General features: G+C 42.7%; 1 protein-coding gene across 1 annotated transcript in view; it reads left to right on the top strand.

The window, feature by feature from the left end:
- Positions 1–17,489, top strand: part of atp11b (ATPase phospholipid transporting 11B) — a gene marked incomplete at both ends in the record, with an annotated part of 43,917 nt that overhangs the window by 18,305 nt on the left and 8,123 nt on the right. Inside the window, 16 exons of the mRNA XM_079221500.1 lie at positions 702–782; positions 1,124–1,231; positions 2,135–2,263; positions 3,578–3,681; positions 4,613–4,660; positions 5,099–5,163; positions 5,693–5,774; positions 5,872–6,022; positions 7,473–7,670; positions 7,940–8,098; positions 8,466–8,653; positions 13,605–13,673; positions 13,792–13,865; positions 14,109–14,212; positions 15,199–15,380; positions 17,252–17,455. Of these exons, the coding sequence (XP_079077626.1) occupies positions 702–782; positions 1,124–1,231; positions 2,135–2,263; positions 3,578–3,681; positions 4,613–4,660; positions 5,099–5,163; positions 5,693–5,774; positions 5,872–6,022; positions 7,473–7,670; positions 7,940–8,098; positions 8,466–8,653; positions 13,605–13,673; positions 13,792–13,865; positions 14,109–14,212; positions 15,199–15,380; positions 17,252–17,455 (1,946 nt within the window). The remainder of the gene's footprint in view (positions 1–701; positions 783–1,123; positions 1,232–2,134; positions 2,264–3,577; positions 3,682–4,612; positions 4,661–5,098; positions 5,164–5,692; positions 5,775–5,871; positions 6,023–7,472; positions 7,671–7,939; positions 8,099–8,465; positions 8,654–13,604; positions 13,674–13,791; positions 13,866–14,108; positions 14,213–15,198; positions 15,381–17,251; positions 17,456–17,489) is intronic.

The following is a 17,489-nucleotide window of genomic DNA, read 5'->3' as shown; positions in this document are numbered from 1 at the left end:
TCTAGGGACCAGTAGCATGACAAGTCTGCCTCTGTATTAAGACACCCACACGCTACGTTATGTGTCTGCACAGCAATCCCGAGGCGTTAGGCCTTCACTAAGCATCAGTCAGCCCGTGCTAATGTAGAATTTGGCTTTTAAATGTTCAGCCTTCTCCTGATTTATTTGGGCCTGTGTAGTGACGCCTGAGTAATTGACTTCACTCTGTCTAAAAAAGCTCTCTTTTCAACCACTCACCTTGTCAGTGGAGCTGAAGTCAGCTTATAGGGCTTCTTTTTTCTCACATGGCCAATTTGACCGTTTTTAGACTTTGATGGATTCCTCGATACCTCTTGTGAGCTGTTACTTCACTTATCAAGCCAAGTGAAGTGTTGGACTTGTTATAGTTCATGTAAATTATTAGAGCTTCTCAAAGTTCAATGATTGTTGCATATGATGTTAGTACAGCGTGCGTGTGTGTGTGTGTGTGTGTGTGTGTGTGTGTGTGTGTGTGTGTGTGTGTGTGTGTGTGTGTGTGAGAGCTGGCAGTTAACCTTTGAGGGAAGTTATATGGATTTCCTGTGTGAAACATGAGCCACCACTTCTCTCTGTTGTCTTCCTACTTCACTTGTTTTCTCTCTTACAGGACACTTTTACTGAGTCTCTGGTGCAATTCTGTTTTCAAAATCCCTTCAAACCCGCCTGTATTTTTGTCTTTCCAGTTAATGATAGACACCCCAACTTCCCCAGTCACCAGCGGCCTGCCTCTCTTCTTTGTGATCACAGTAACTGCCATAAAGCAGGTGAGAGCACAAAAGGACTTTATAGCTTCCTCTTAGTTGGGCTGAAAATGGGGAACTTGCATGCATGCAGTGACATTAAAGTTAGATTAGTCGTAGTTTACATATGATGTTGTTTCAACTTAGTTTAAGCAAACTTAAACCACTCCTGTCACAATGTCAAATGTATGAAAACATGAAAAGACTGTATCTGTATCAGGATGCTTTATTTACAAACCAGTAAAGAACATGGCATTGATCTGAAAAGATCAATGGTAGTCGTGTCATCACCGCGTCACCACGGCTGATCAATAATGCTCTCCCGTTGCTGTATGTGATCAGTTACTGAACACGCTTCTCCGTAGGGCTACGAGGATTGGCTGCGGCACAAAGCAGACAACGAGGTGAATGGAGCGCCCGTGTTCGTGGTCCGCAGTGGAAGTCTCGTGCAGACAAGATCCAAGAACATCAGGGTAAGAGGCAAACACTACACCTGAAAGAAAAGCTTTGCATTATGTTTGTTATTGGGGGATAACCTAAAAGAACTTACAAATAGCTTTTTCACAGCTCACAGCCAACAGACTTGCATACCTTAAACCTGGCTGTTAAATTCCTGCTACTAGTGGGGTTTCTGTAGATGTAATCTGTATAGAAAGATAATACAATATAATGTTGTCAATGAAAAGAGAACTGTTTTATATGTTAGGAACAATGCATTTTTAACTGTGATGCAATACTAATACAACATGTATTTATTTATTTAGTATGATTAAGACCCTGCACACAGTGCAGTACCTGTGAGGAACACCAGGAGCAAAGTTGAAAACAATATTGTGCCGTGTGTGTGCTATCTGCATGCCACATTAATCAGAGCACACAACCCCAAATTGCCTCAAACTTACCATATGACTTACCAATGCAGCATTTAAAAGGCTATTTGTGCAGCGCCCACTCCACATGAAACGCCCTGCAGCTCATCACCTCCACCAAACCTCACGGAGAACAGTGAGGGCGAAACAGCATCACTGATCTGTTTGCCAAGACTAACTCCAACTTGCTTCTTGAACAACAGCGATATGTCGCTTGCTGGGAAGAAAAAAAAATCAGAAACCAAAAGGGAATCATTAATTATTTATATTTTCTAAGGTTCTTTTCTTAAAAGTTAGATGACAAACTTTGTTTCCACTTTGGTCCATAAAAAAAATTACCGTAGGTGAATTTACCCAAAAATGTAAATTAATGAATATAACACCCATGCACAAAAAAAAAGCAATTAACTTGTAACATTACGATTTAAAGTGTTGATTCAAAACGGTTAAAAAGTAAATGCTGGTGTAAACAGTATTTTGTGTGTGTGTGTGTGTGTGTGTGTCCAGGTGGGGGACATTGTTCGCGTGGCTAAAGATGAGACGTTCCCAGCTGACCTGGCGTTGCTGTCGTCAGACCGGGCAGATGGCACCTGTCACATCACCACCGCCAGCCTGGATGGAGAAACCAACCTTAAGGTCTGCCTGCGTGCTGCTTTTGGAGGATAAGAATCCGGTGTATTGTAGAAGTCAAGCTTTGGGGTATTGGTGCATAGATAAGAACCAGGGCTATAGTTAAAAATAACAGTAACAAGCAAAATAAGAATATTAGAAGATACTATTTAAGAATTTTGCATTTAAAAATATGTACAACGTAACTGTGGAAAAGGAAAGAATAAGGCAGGGCTGTGCAAAAATGTTATTCTCTGGGATGCCAAAAGATATGTGATAATATCTTGGGTTTGAAACAGACAGACTATTGCTACTCTTTGTGGTGCAAACGGCACAGTGCAAAAGTTACATTTAGTTAAAGAGTTTACATTTTTGTCCTTGAGGCCTGTCAAAAGTGTGACTGCATTTCCTTCCTCATAACGCATTTACAAAACCAATTTTAATCTAATGATTAGTCAGAAAATACAGCCTGTGAGTGTGCCAGAAGTATGCACATCTTTAAATGACTGATACGATAATATAATTTCAATGTTTTACGTATTGTATTTAGAAAGCCCTCACCTCATCCCACCCACACAGTCTCGCCAGAGGCTGTGTTGCTCAATGACCTCTCTAACGAGATGTTGGTGCCTCTGTAACAGTTTATTTATACTGCATGGAGGGATTTTAGTGTTGGCCTAGATACGTGTTTGTACAATCTTTGAACCTTTTGATATTTTAATAATTTGCTGTCAGCTGCAGCTGTTTGTCTGCGGTGCTGTATAGTACTGCAGCAGCTCACGCATATCAAGTGCTTAAAACCCGAGCTGCTAATACTGTAGCTACCGGGAGATTGGATCAGGTTTATCTGGCCAAATGTATATGAAGTATCGAAGTTTCGAGAAAGAAAAGAGCTCAGCTGTTTTTGGGGCAGGGTCAGAATATTTAAAGAAGTGTTAAAGAGTGTTAAAGAAGGTCATAACAGTGGTCATTAATGGAGTCAACACTGAAAGGCCTTCAAGGATGTTTCCCTTGATGCTAGTGAAGGTAACAATGTCACCGATAAGACTGCTGAGCATATCTCGATGGTACCTGTATTACGGTACTTCTCCCAGGAGTACAGATTCTGCCGTGTTGGACTTCCATGTGTTGCTCAAACATTCAGCAAGTTCTTCCACTTGTTGGTTTTCTTGAATATGTGAGCAGATTGATCTCAGTCACCCCACATTTGACATTTTCCCTCCTTTGTATAGTCAGAATAACAGTTCTGTAGATCCAATTGTCTTCAGCGTGAACATCTTTGTCCACAAGGCTTCCCTTTTGTTAACCTTAACTGTATTTGTGTGTTGTGAATACTTGTAGACTAACTTCTCTGTGGCGGAGACGGCAGTGTGTCAGTCGGTGTCCCAACTGGAGGCTCTGCAGGCTGTGGTGGAGTGTCAACAACCGGATGCTGACCTGTACAGGTAACGCGTACCTACTAATAAACAATAACAGTATACTCTCTGTTTAACACATACTTGAGCTTTAGAATGGAACATTTTGCCAGACGATTTTCGTGTTTATACGTTTTATTATAGCTATTTATTTGTATTGTAACACTGTAAGTATAGAAGACCCCTGGAGGTCTCTAGTCTCCACTTTATAAGCCATAGGATTAAAACATGGTCGAAAGGCCCCGTCAGAGATATGTTATTAAATAGATGATAAGTTGAGACGGCTTCATTGCCTCTTCAACAACCCGTCTTCCTCTCGTCTGTCTCAGCTGGCTACTCTAGGATCGATCAGTATATTTTTAGATCCAGCAGTTTGTTTCGTTAGCAGTTTTCTCCCCTCCCCCTCTCTCGGTCGCTCTCTTAACACTCGCTGCATTTAAATGCACGTAACTAAAGCAGCCATTGTGAGCTTTCCCACGGTAATCTGATTTCTTCAGCGTCATATTAACCAGAAACCTGGCTTCTTTAATCAGGATTAAGAAAGACCTCGTTCGTATTCAGCTGGAGGAGCCTGATTGTATTCACCCAGGCTGCTCATGGTGGTGGTGTTGTATGTGTGCATGTGCATGACCAACGCTCCAGATAGGGAAAGTATCACTGTGGCAGCAGGGTGACAAGGAAGGGCTGTATTTGTCGTAAAGCATCTTTTATTTAATATAATAAAATGTAAAGTTTCCCCCTGCTTGAACAGTTGTTTTTTTGTTAACATTCAGAGACGTTCTCACAGTTAACGAGAAGCTGTTCGCCCCAGAGCTTAGTAATAAACACGTTATGTGAAAGCCTTCCTCATATTTCCTGCATTTACAGGGTTTCTTCCAGTAGTCCGGTTGCCTTTGTGCATGTGAACGCGGTCACAGTCGCTCTCACGCCACGCCACTGAAATGCCTTTGGTGTTTTCCAGGTTCGTCGGTCGGATTACAGTGACTCAACACGGAGAGGAGATCGTCAGGTGAGACCGGATTTATCCAGCTGCTTTTGCGAAGGATTGAATGAATAATTGTGTGATCAAGCTAAGGGCCAGGACACGGCCATTAAGATGAGCATCGGATACATGGCCTTCTGATTAGTGTCAGGCCTCGTACCAAGAATACATCATGAGTCCAATAAAATAAACAGTGGTGGACGGTGAGGCTTTTAGCAGAAGGTTACCAAATGTTACAACATCAATAACCACTGGTCTAAAGAGACGAAGCTGTCTAATATATTTAATCAGAGAAAGCTACATTAATATAACTCATTATATATACATAAGATGTATGAGGTTCATAGACTGTAGTTGAGTGTTTTGAGTTTGTATCAACGCCTTACCGTGTCATGTTTGTGCCAAAATCATAATGCCACATCCATCTTTCTCTGTATTTATGCTGTTTTGTTTGCTTCATGTCAGGGCGCTGGGTCAGGAGAATTTGCTGCTGAGAGGAGCCAGGTTGAAAAACACCAAAGAGATTTTTGGTGAGACCATACAGTTGAAACGGACATACAGTAATTAATTAATAATCAACACATACAGGCAATACAGTGTTTTGATAGCATCTAGGGTGGTAAATGATTTCTTGGAATGGGAAGTTTCCAGTTGAATTGATTTTAGAGAAAGGCGATATGTAGATGCTCAAGAACAGATTGCTTCTGAATTGCCTCCAGTAGATATTGGAAGCATGATACATATCCACAACACAGCTGTATTATAAACAAGCCCAACTCTGTTGACATCATGAGTAGGACAGTCCACTTGTTAGCATATGACTGAAGTTTGGTTATGTCAACCAAAGAGCTTTCGAGCAATGCCCCAATGCTTCCATAGTGGCTTTGTGTATAATGTTGTCATTGTCTGACATGGAGAACTTGAGCCAATGACCTACCATGTTCCATGTAAATGTGGTTTTGTATGTTCTCATGACTTCATGCACAAGTCTGTCAATAGTCTATTGGTCCAACATCCCATAAGCGTGATGTAATACTTCAACCAACTGTACTGTTGCAGGTGTGGCGATTTACACTGGGATGGAGTCCAAGATGGCCCTCAACTATAAGTGCAAGTCCCAGAAACGCTCTGCAGTAGAGAAGTGAGCACTTTACGTTATTCTCAGTGTAAGCAAAATCTTGCTGTCTGGGGATGTGGTTCATTTAACATTAAACTTTCAAAACGTTTCCCTGTGTCAGGTCCATGAATACCTTCCTGCTCATCTACCTGGGCATCTTGCTGTTTGAGGCCGTCCTCAGCACCATCCTGAAGTATGCCTGGCAGGCTGAAGACAAGTGGGACGAGCCTTTCTACAACCAAAAGACTGAGCAAGAGAGAAACAGCAGTCCGGTAAGTCTTTCTTGCATTAAGCATCAGAATAATGCATTCTTATCGATCTTCCTTTGGTAAGTAGTGCAGCCTATCAACTCCAGAGGTTTTAGTTGACAATCCACTTCTGTCTCTTTCTTTGTTTTTGTTTTTTTCTCTGCTTTCACCTCGGCAAATGATAATGGGCTTTTTCTCTCTTTTGCCAATATAAGTTAATAGAGAGAGTTAGTGAAGACAAAGAGATGAGCCCCCGCTTGAATCCACACACACACACACCGAGTCCTTGACAGGTGCTGGTAGGGAGGTATTTGTATGTCTATCAGCCTACCTGCCAACACTAATCAGTCGGAGAGAACAGCAGCCTCGATGTATGGAGATAGCGGGGGAACAAACAGTCCAGTGCTCTTGTCTCTCTTCTTCCTGGAGACGGAGAGAAGAATACCAGCAACAAATGAATGGCTGTGTTTTCACATTTAGTATAACGGGTGCTCCAGAAACCTTCTAGCCCTGTTCCACTGTGTGTGTACCCGTTAGCGATGATTGCATGTCTCCACATCACAGCGTCCTCCCCTCTCCAGGGAATCTATTGGTCATTCTGAAAAATGTCTACATTCAAGGCCGTAAGATTACAAGATCCATGTGCATTAGTTCCCTTTCTTTATGTTTTTAGTAAGTTAGACAGAGCTCAATTCCAGATCTAACGGGTTATAAACCTGGCTTTTGTATAGCTGCCAATATTTGCTCACTGTGGTCTTCTCTCTCTCTCCTTTGCTGTCACGTCAAGCCATTAACTCCGTAATGGAAATGAATGAGTCTGGCTGCTTTGATTTAGAAGGATCAGTGAACAGACCATCAGTCTGTGTGGCTCAGATGTGTATTAAGCGTTTAGATTTTCCACTCTTCAGGTGCTTTAAGGCTGGGAAATATGGGGTTTTAGCTTAACTATAATACATCCATCTGCTAATAGAATCAGAATCAGCGTTATTGTGCATGTATGCGTATGCATACAAAGACTTTGACTCCGGCACACTTTCATCTGCCCAGTTTTGAGCTTGTTCAGCTCCAGGTTGTTCTGACCACACATCAGCTGTTCAGCCTCCCGTCTGTACGCAGACTCATCACCACGACCGTTGTGTCGTCTGCGAGCTCTGACAGGCGGGTCTCTTGAGGTGAAGTCGTTAGTGTGGAGGGAGGAGAGCACTCATCTCTGGAGGGCGCCAGGGCTGATAGCCCGGATGCTGGATGTGATTTCTTTCCCCAGCCTCACCATCAGTGAAAACTGTTCAGGATGCAATATATAATTGATCTGTTTAAAGCCATATAACATGAACTGAACGCAAGTCATTGTACCCTAAAGTTCAGTTGACATTGATTTATCTTCCCATCTTGATTACCTGCTTGTGTGTGTTCTCGTTGCGTTGCCCTCCTCCTGTGTCTCATTCTAATACAGTTTACTCTCATCCCTCTTCAGATCTTGAAGTTTATCTCAGACTTCTTGGCATTTCTGGTCCTCTATAACTTCATCATCCCCATCTCGCTCTACGTTACCGTGGAGATGCAGAAGTTCCTGGGGTCCTTTTTCATTGGCTGGGATTTAGACCTATACCACGAGGAAAGCGACCAGAAAGCTCAGGTCAACACCTCTGACCTCAACGAGGAGCTGGGACAGGTGAGGAATACACACGTGTAGCATGGGAGTAAAGATGCATATACCTAATCATATACACATTTACCTGTTATATCAATATCATGTAGTATGTTTATTATAATGGTTATTGTTTTGCAAATATGCCTATTTGGATAAGTGTTTGTATTTAAGCACATAATTAATGCATAACATGTAATTCTCATCGGATAAAAGGGAACTCTGCCTCGCCTTTAGTGCTCAACAACAAAATACTCAACTTATGTGTGCGTCTCTGTGTCTCTGTTTGCTAGGTGGAGTACGTCTTTACAGATAAGACGGGCACGCTAACGGAAAACGAGATGCATTTCCGCGAATGTTCAATTAACGGAGTCAAGTACCGGGAAGTTAATGGGAAACTGGCACCGGAGGGAATGACTGACGACTCACCAGATGGTTCTACGCCTCACCTGGTAAATCCAATTACATTCATTTCCTTTTGGAAGACACACACACTGTTCTCACTTCTGCCTTCAAACAAGCACAACTCTAGCATGGGACTTAATTAACCTAAAGTGTTGGAGATGTCTTTTTGCCTCAAGCCATTCATGTAATCAACAATAGATAATTGGGACGAGTGCGGTACGATTTTTGGATCGCGACAGCTTGTGATCCAAATGTGCAAACATACAGTGTGTTCATCATAAGCTCTTCACTCCAATCAACCTGACTCTGTGGCTCTGAATCACATCTCACTGGTGTTTACGATGACAGTGTGTCACTGTGTAGAATAAATAATGATGGTGTCTCTTCCTCCATCCTCCCTCCCTCTGCATCCAGACCGGTGATGAGTTGCTGTTTCTCCAGGCGGTGGCATTGTGCCACACAGTTCAGATCAGCTACGACCAGCCAGACTGCCCGGTTGGGGGAGGAGACCCGTTCTCCCATGCAAACGGTTTCTCTTCCAGTCACATGGAATACTACGCCTCTTCACCGGATGAGAAGGCTTTAGTGGAGGCAGCAAAGAGGTGAGGTTACGTTAGAGCTCCATCACTTCTCCTCTGGAAATGTACTTGTTCCTGTTCCTTGTTCTTGTCCTATTCTGTGCCACGTTACGGGACTCCATTTCTGACTCGCACGTTAAAAGGGTTCAATAATAACTCTGGAGACGTTGATTCCATTTCCATCATTTCGTCGATTTATTTTCGCTTGAATCGAACAAACAAAATCCTAAGTCTAACTTTAGTTCTTGCGTAAATTCTAAGTCATAGACTGTGCCGATGTCCCGTTCCACTTAAGAAAATAAAACCTGAAAGTCGGTCCCGCCCCTTCCTCTTATACCAGCTGATCCTCATCAGATTAATATCAATAATTCACAAAAAAAAAGCATTATTTCGAATATGAATATAAGATCCATTGATATGGCAAAGGAACATCTTTAGATCTTACAAATACATTATATGACTAGGGTTGGGTACCGAGCACCGGTTCCAACACGTTCGGTACCTACCGGACCGAAAAGCAACTCATTTCGGTGATTCTTCCGATGCCTGAGCCGATTTAAATACTTGTTTTTTTACACTACTCTGTAATGTTGCTCGGTATATAGATACTAAAAAGGTAGCGCGGTACCCGCATGTTAAAAACGACAAGTGTGTTGTATGTATTTATTTATTTATATTTATAGTATACTTTAAAAGGTTAATATAATGTTCAATTTGAAGAAAAAAAATTGCCTTGGCAATAAAAAAAGTATCGATTCAGGCACCGTTTAGGCACAGACCCGGCGCTATGGGCGGGCCTTGGAGGGCCGCCCTGGACGGACAAGCCTGTCAATCACTTATCACACGCAAAAAAAAAAGAGCGCAACTCTCTGTCGCCAGCGACAGGAGTTGTCACAGGAGGTAATATGCAAACATGATGCAAAACTAAGATTACCGTAACTCCTCGAATATTTATGCCATCGACGTAATTCCAACGGATTCTGAACGCTAAGAAGCGTAGCTTTCCAATGCCATGCGGTACATTACGGTAATGGTATAGAAAAACGGAGGCGAGCTTGTCTGTGGGGGAGGGGTGGAAGAGAGCAGGGCAGAGAGCAGCAGAGAGCAGGGAAGAGAGTTTGACTGGCTTTTCACTGCCTTTTGAGTGGCGTTTTCTTTGGAAATAATAATTTGTGGTTGTAAATAATAGTATTTGTATAGTTTCTGAGAGTTCTGCCACTTGCTGGCCCACCTAAACTCCTCACTAAAGGCCACTTTTCTGTCCACACAAAGAAGGACAGTGGGAAAAGGACAGGCAGAAAGTCATTTTGGGGAGGAAACAGTGTACTAGCTGCCTGTAAAAGCCTGTCTGGATGTGTGAGGAGGGCAATAATGGGTTCTGTCTTCAGCTGGACCGGAACTGCTTCAGGGAGATAAACAAATCTCTAAAACGCCTGGACATGGACACATATAAAAGCCTATAACATGAACATTGAATGCTCTATGCAAACAAAACTGTTTGAGAAGATGTAAAATAGGTTACATTTCATTTCTGTAATCTCAAAAGCTTTGGTCATGTTAATTTTCAATTGTTTAGTAGAGAAATATCATACAAATTCAAATACATTTCTTAACCTTTTACTTTTTACACAGTGTTTTAAGCCTTTATAACATATAATAATGACAAATGCTTGCCAGATTTTTACATTTCTCTTGAAAAAAGGAGCAAAATCATTTTGATCACAGACAGTCGATGCTCCACAAACGAAAGGCCAACCTGATTATGCTTTGGAGAAGGACTTAGCAAAGAAGTTCAGGAGTGAATGGAGGGACACTGTCCTACGCAGATTTCACTTGGCGGCTAACCGTCGTCTCCCGCTCTACTAATGGTGAGTCATCTGGTTTCATCCAGCCTGCTGGCCCTATGGACGAGGCTACATGATTGGTTGGAGGCCTATGTGTTTGTTCTTTCTTGGAAAAACAAACAAACATGTAATGCAAAGCAATGTCTTCTTCATTTCTGTTGTAGGCTAGCTGTTGGTCGGCCCTTTTCGTCGTTGCTGCGCTCCGCTCTGTTTCGGACAAACACCGGACAGTGTGTTGTTGTTGAGTGTGTTGTTATCGTTATTGTTGTTGATGTTGTTGCTGCATGTGTTAGCCTAATCATTTTTTACCTTTTTAGGCCTATTTTTTAAATGTCTTGTTGTGGCTGAATCTGCTATCTGCTGATCTTTCAATACAATATATTGTGGGACTTATGTGTAGCTTGATTGCTGTGTTGCTTGATTGCCATAGGCCTACGGTTCATGTCTAATTCTATTGGGTAGGCTGCCTGCTCAGCTGGCCTATTTATTAGCTTGTGAGATTCTAAATAATACCGTCTGTCACCTTTTTGTGCCGGAGTTCGATTATAGGTGAAAAGTTGAACTACTATGCTACCATAGGCTGTAAAAAAAAAAAAAAGTGCCCCCCCCCCCCCCCAAAGCAACGTAAGGCCCCCCCGCAAATCAGTGCCTGGCGCTGGGCCTGTTTAGGCACCAGTATCGGTTTAGCACCGGTATCGGAAAAAACCCAAACGATACCCATCCCTATATATGACATGATTTATAATCAAAACAAAATATATGGCTCCAACAGTACTGCTTAGGTAGAAGAACCTGCTAAACCAGCTGGTCGTCTAAAGGTGCTCCAGCCTTTGTCCTCGCTGTTTCCACCATCCATCACCTCTGAAACCCATTTCATCCCATTTGCGTTGCATTGAGTAGGTTACCTGGTTGTTTACTCTCGTCTCTGGAGCATGGCTGACACAACAGCAAACACTAGAACGTTTATCTGTGACCACACCCCTCTCTCCACGTACCGCACTCCTCATTCTGAGTGGCAGGTGGTGAGGTCACTGGACATAAACCTTAAATGTGTGGATATATAATTAAACTAATTCTCCCTCACAATAATTCACGACATTCAGTGATTAAGATGAGTGTAAATTATGGTGGCATCAGAATGTGCTCGAGGCGACCACATTTGGGCTTTTAGCCGGACTTCCCTGCTGGCTACTCCATATCCTTGTGGAATTGTTTTCTTTATGTAAGTATATAGCACAGGCCTTTATCATCATCATCATCATTATGCTGCTGCATTTTCTTTTTTCAGAGTGCAGCTAGCTTTCTGTTTTTTTTACCATTCATATAATTCAAGTGCAAGTCTACATACATATACATAAATACCAACTCACTCACACACACTTTGGCTAACCTGTCTGTAATCATGACGGGGGAAAACCATGTGCAAAGTCATTTTCCTCAAAATGAAAAGCGTAGTCTCATTGACGCTTGTGACAAACTGTCAAAAAGATGCAGCAGGTTATCTTGTGCAGTCTACCTTAAACAACAAGAATCCGTCACGGCCACAAGTGATGGAGACGGAACCAATCCACACGGGGTAAATGTCTGGTCACCTGCGGGTCATGTAATGGGCAACTCTGTCTCTCTGGCAGCGCATGCAGACCAATGGCGCCTGCCTCCATGGCCCCAGCTCCCCAGCCCAATGGCGCCTGCCTCCATGGCCCCAGCTCCCCAGCCTGCGCTGCTGTGACACTGATTTGGCTCAAAGAGATGCAGCGCCTCACCCCAGAAGAGGGAAAAGGCAGAAGAACTGGCAGCGAGCCAGTAAATGGCGAAGCTGTCTTTTTAATTACTGTAATAGATGTAATAGATAACTAAATGTCAGTTAAATGCTAATCAGCATGAGAAATGTTTTAACGTTTGTTTTATTGTCACAGAAATATAGACCAGGCAACAATTTATTATCCGTGGAAAGGTATTCTGAATTTAATCATCGAAATAGAATTACCTGTAAAACGAGTGATTTGTGTAGCACCCATATAAATTGTTGGACTGTGTCCTTTAAACCGCTTTTAAAGATTCATGCTGCATAGAGTCAGTGATCCTGGCTGACGTAGTATTCCTACTATCAAATTGAATGTCAGACGGTGAGGCGCTGCACCATGACCCAGTGCCTTAATGCTCCATGGAGCCACAGACGGTGGATCTGTGTTGATTTAAACCGAAAGGAGCCACAGTTGAAACCATATCCTTAATAATAACATATAAATATAGCGCTCAGTTGTTGTTACAACACCATTCATCTGAAATGTGACACTATCGGTCAGATTACACAAAGCAGATGGGGAATACAAATCTTGGCCCTGTGTTCTGGTGTTGAGAAAATGGCTGATTTGCGTTGTTGTGATAAAGTGGCTCAAGTGTTGAGTCCTTTGACAACAAGAAGGGCCTGGAATGATCAACTTGTTTGGAGTTTTGGTCACCTATTTATTCACCTGCATTTCTTAAGGATGTCCCATTTTTTTTTTTCCCCCACAGTATAAACGCATGCTAATAATCGTAACCATCCCTCCATGACCTTGAGGAAGATTAATAAACGGATGGATTAATGATTGACGGACCTATTTTCACGGCAGCGTGACGGCTGTGCTCTCACCGTTTGGTACTTTCCTGACCTTGAGTAATTTCGAGCATATGAATTACTTCATCAATATTTTCGTACCATATTTTTTAATTATATATTTTTATCATCTTATTAAAAACGTAATAAAAACCCACACCAACTTTACTAGGCTGCAAAAGTGTGTTTACGCCGTGTTACTTTGCACCATCCAGACAGCAAAACGATTTCCTGAAGAAGTGTCTTTGAAGTCGTCACGCTTCATTGTGATTGGCTCGACTGTTTCAGAGTGATGATACCAGGGATGTGACCCATTGAGTGCTTTGCACCGCTGCACATACATGAACCAAAATGACAGGTGCGCTTGGAAAGAGCCTAACAGCCCGTGTGCCCAACATCTAACAATTTGCACCGAGGGGAGCGCTACAGCTAAACGTTTTAAGTTTTAAACTCCTAATTGGATCTTCGCCCAGTATTTCAAGTTCAAAATGTCCATTTTTCAAAGAACTGCGGTCTGTTTTTTTTCCTTTAGGATCGGAGTGGCTTTCACTCGCTGCAGTGGAGAGACCATGGAGATCAAAACATTTGGCAAGTCAGAGAAGTATGTGTCACCCTGTTAATCTCTTAAATGACAAATACCTGTGCATTAAAAATCAGACAGAAAAGCGGTTGTGTGATCTACCTGTGAAAAAACAGTCAGTGCCTCTTTCCTCCCCCAGATATAAATTACTCCATCTGTTAGAGTTTGATGCTGACCGCCGGAGAATGAGCGTCATCCTGCAGACTCCCTCAGGTAACTACACTTTTTAATCAGTGCTATTAGCATTATTGACTGCAGTAACTAACAGTGAAAACTTGATTGCATGGCCAAACTTATGACTGGAGATAAAGGAAAATAGTAGTATTCAATAGGTTTTAGAGATTGGAAATGAATGTGTAGGTTTTTCATGAGTTCATTTTGTGTCCAAATGAACAATTTTTGAACGAGTTTTTTCGCAGTATATATTTCTTTTTTTTTGCTGTCTTGACTTTCAAGGTGGCAAAGTGCTGTTCACCAAGGGCGCGGAGTCGGCCATCTTGCCTTTCACCACCAGCGGCGAGATAGAAAAGACGAGACTGCACGTTGACGAGTTTGCCCTGGTGAGATTTTATTTAAAAAAACTTTAAAATGTGTATGTTGTCTCAATAGGTTCTCCAGCAGCTTCTATAACGCATCCATTCAGTGGCTATTGGTCGGCAAACTCGCATCACATTTGTTTAAAAAAAGATTCTCTGAATGTGCAGTCAAATTGGAATCAGAGGAGTTTCTGATATGTTTGCGACACTTAATATACAATATACATATTGTAGTCCTTCAGATGAATGTAGTTACATTTTTTGGTGAGTCACAAACTACCTGTGACAGTCTGTTAAGTTGATATGACTTTCAATATTCATCTTTTCCCGATACAAAGACATTTGAGACTCATTAAATGTATTTAATACACATTTGCCTCTTCAAAGAATTCATTCACAGAAAAAAATGTAAAGGTTCCATAATGAAGCTTTAAATATCTCACTCTGAAATGCCTCTTGGTCCATAGGTTCAGAATTGCGTGGCTCTGTGTGCGTAGGCCTGGCATTGCCCCGCATTGAAGTGATTACTTTTGGCTCTGTAGCTGCGTGTTCCCATTAGACTGTAAATTCTTCACCACACACACACACACACACACACACACACACACACACACACACACACACACACACAGCCCCCAGATCATATCATCGGACGTCAGTACCCAGGAGTCAGTGCTCTATAGTGGGTTGATTTGTGCTCGTCTACCCCTCAGGCTGGTTCTGTGACTTAAAGCCACGCTTTGATAAAACAAAATGTTCTGCTCTTTCTCTCTGCTTCCGTTCACCTCGCTTTCCTTCTCTTTTTCTTCTCCTCATCCTCTTGACTTCCTAGCGTTCACCTCTCGTCTCTAAACAAGCGTGTTCTTTCAGTTGACATTGATATTTTTTTTTATCATAGCATCTCTTTCTTCCTTTCTCCGTGTTCTCTTTTCTTTTTATATTTCTTATATTCTGACTCGTTTCCACTTTCTTCTCCTCCCCGTCATCCACCCTTTCTCCTCCCACTGTAGAAAGGTCTGCGGACCTTGGTTGTCGCGTGCCGCCACTTCAGCCCAGAGGAATACATTGACGTGGAGAAGCATCTGAACGCTGCCCGCACCGCGCTGCAGCAGCGGGAGGAGAAACTGCAAGAGGCCTTCGCCTACATCGAGAGAGACCTGCAGCTGCTGGGAGCAACCGGGGTCGAGGACAAGTGCGGAGACTTGCAAATACGTTTGAATATATTGGCATTGTCCCTCTTTGTCCCTTTTTGTCCCTTTTTGCAGTATGACTACTTCAGTGAAAGTCACTTCAGTGGCCCAGTCATGATAGATGGATAGATAGATAGATAGATCATAACTGGGCCACTGAAGTGACGTTCAGATGATGAACACATGTTTTATTTATTCATCATTCCAAATGTATGTTGTAGTGCCTCCTGTGCATTTAAAGCCTAATTAGTTGAAGTTAGCATGCTAACATGCTAAACTAAGATTGGAAAACATACCTGTAAAACATCAGCATGTTTGCCTTGTCATTGTGAGCATGTTGACATAGTGCCATTAGCATTTAGTTTAAAGCAACCTTTTGTGTCGGTGAAGCTTCACAGAGTCACTTTAATGGCTGCAGACTCTTCGTCTTGTGAAACGTTCTGTTACTAGAAGATGGCAATAGACCAGATACTAATAAAGATGAGAAAGGCTCGGAGCTACAGGAGTAAAGAACAGATCACCAAACTAAAGATTATGTCACAGGAAATAAGCCTACATGAATTAAATATAGTTTGACATCAGAGAAAAGCTGTGGCATTAAAAAAGCAATCAGGAAACGCATGAGCAGAAACAGAAAGATAAACACAGTGGACGTGAGGATCTTCAACAAACAAACAATGTTGAGTCAGCGGGGAGAAAGATGTCACCCCGCTGGGCCACTTCTCTGGAAATGAATGTTGATACGTGTTTGCATCAGCTCACCATCTGCTCCTCCCATCAGCCTCTCTCTCTCTGCTCCCTCCTCTTTCTCTTCTTTCTCCTGTTGGGTTTCTGGATCTGGAATGAATTCCTCCTCCAGCACACATGGAAACAATCAAAGGATCTCCTGTATCATGGAAGACGGGACTAAAATGCCCCTCAGTTTTGAGTCGAATAAGAATAGCGTAACGCTGACGGGCGTATTATATCATATTCTTAGTCTTTTAACCTTTTCAGGAATATTAACTAAAGGATCAGTGCTGCCCAATGTCAGACAGCTTTTCCCCTCTGTAGCGACCCAGGGGACGTGGAGGAAAGAGTCACAATAACACAGGAGACTCTGAGTCAGTTGTTATGAAACAAAAAGTGTCCCTTAATAAAGAGGTTGGGGTCAAACTTAACTAAAGATTCCTCCTGTTCTGGGCCTTTTAACCTTCTCCCAAGGCAAGGCAGTTCCACTGTCCTGTGTAAAGCAGAGAGAGAACGAGAGATGAGTCTTTTTGATTATCGTCTGTTCGACGCCGCTTGTCTCCAGTGGTCCAGGAGGTCCTCCTGGTCTTTTGCCCAGCCTGTCTGCAGCTGCTTCGAATCGGTGTGTACTTATGCCTGCTATGAGGATCTGATGGGCTGCAGGTGTGACCGGTGCCATGTGTCCTCCTCCTGTCATTAGAGATGGATAACATGCAACCATGGACCTTTCAGTTTCACGTGTTGCTGTTGAAGAAGTCTGTTCAAACTAGGTCTCCTTATTTATCTAACCATAATGTATGAGATGTTTTATTTTAATTTTGAAGCAGGTTTGACCATACATTCAGACTTTACCCATCTGATAAAAGGAGCTTCAAGCAATGTTCTGGCCAATTCTCAAATGCATGTATTGAATTATGGACTCTGTAGTTTACTAACGAGCCTCCGTTGCTTGACCACATTGCATTCACAGCAGTAAGACACCAGGCGTAACGGCCAGCTGGCTTCCTCCCTTCACCCACAACATTGTCTTTAGTTATTTGTGACCTGGGGAAGAATCTAATGTAATTACACATAGGTATTGCTGGAAGCTTTGCATATATGTACGTGCATGGTTTATATTCTCTCCCTCCCTTGTCTCGGTCAGACTTCAAGACAAAGTCCAGGAGACCATCGAGGCTCTGCGGCTGGCAGGGATCAAAGTATGGGTGCTCACGGGGGACAAACATGAGACGGCGGTCAGCGTCAGCCTGTCCTGTGGCCACTTCCACCGCACCATGAACATCCTGGAGCTGCTGCAGCAACGCTCTGATAACGAGTGTGCTGAGCAGCTCCGCAGACTGGACAGGAGGTGAGTGTTCCTGATTCCTCCTTTTGACCTTGAA

The sequence above is a fragment of the Taurulus bubalis genome, assembly GCF_910589615.1.
Source record: "Taurulus bubalis genome assembly, chromosome: 7".
NCBI lineage: Eukaryota > Metazoa > Chordata > Actinopteri > Perciformes > Cottidae > Taurulus > Taurulus bubalis.
The sequence above is the reverse complement of the archived record's forward strand: the minus strand, read 5'-3'. Positions and strand labels throughout refer to the sequence as shown.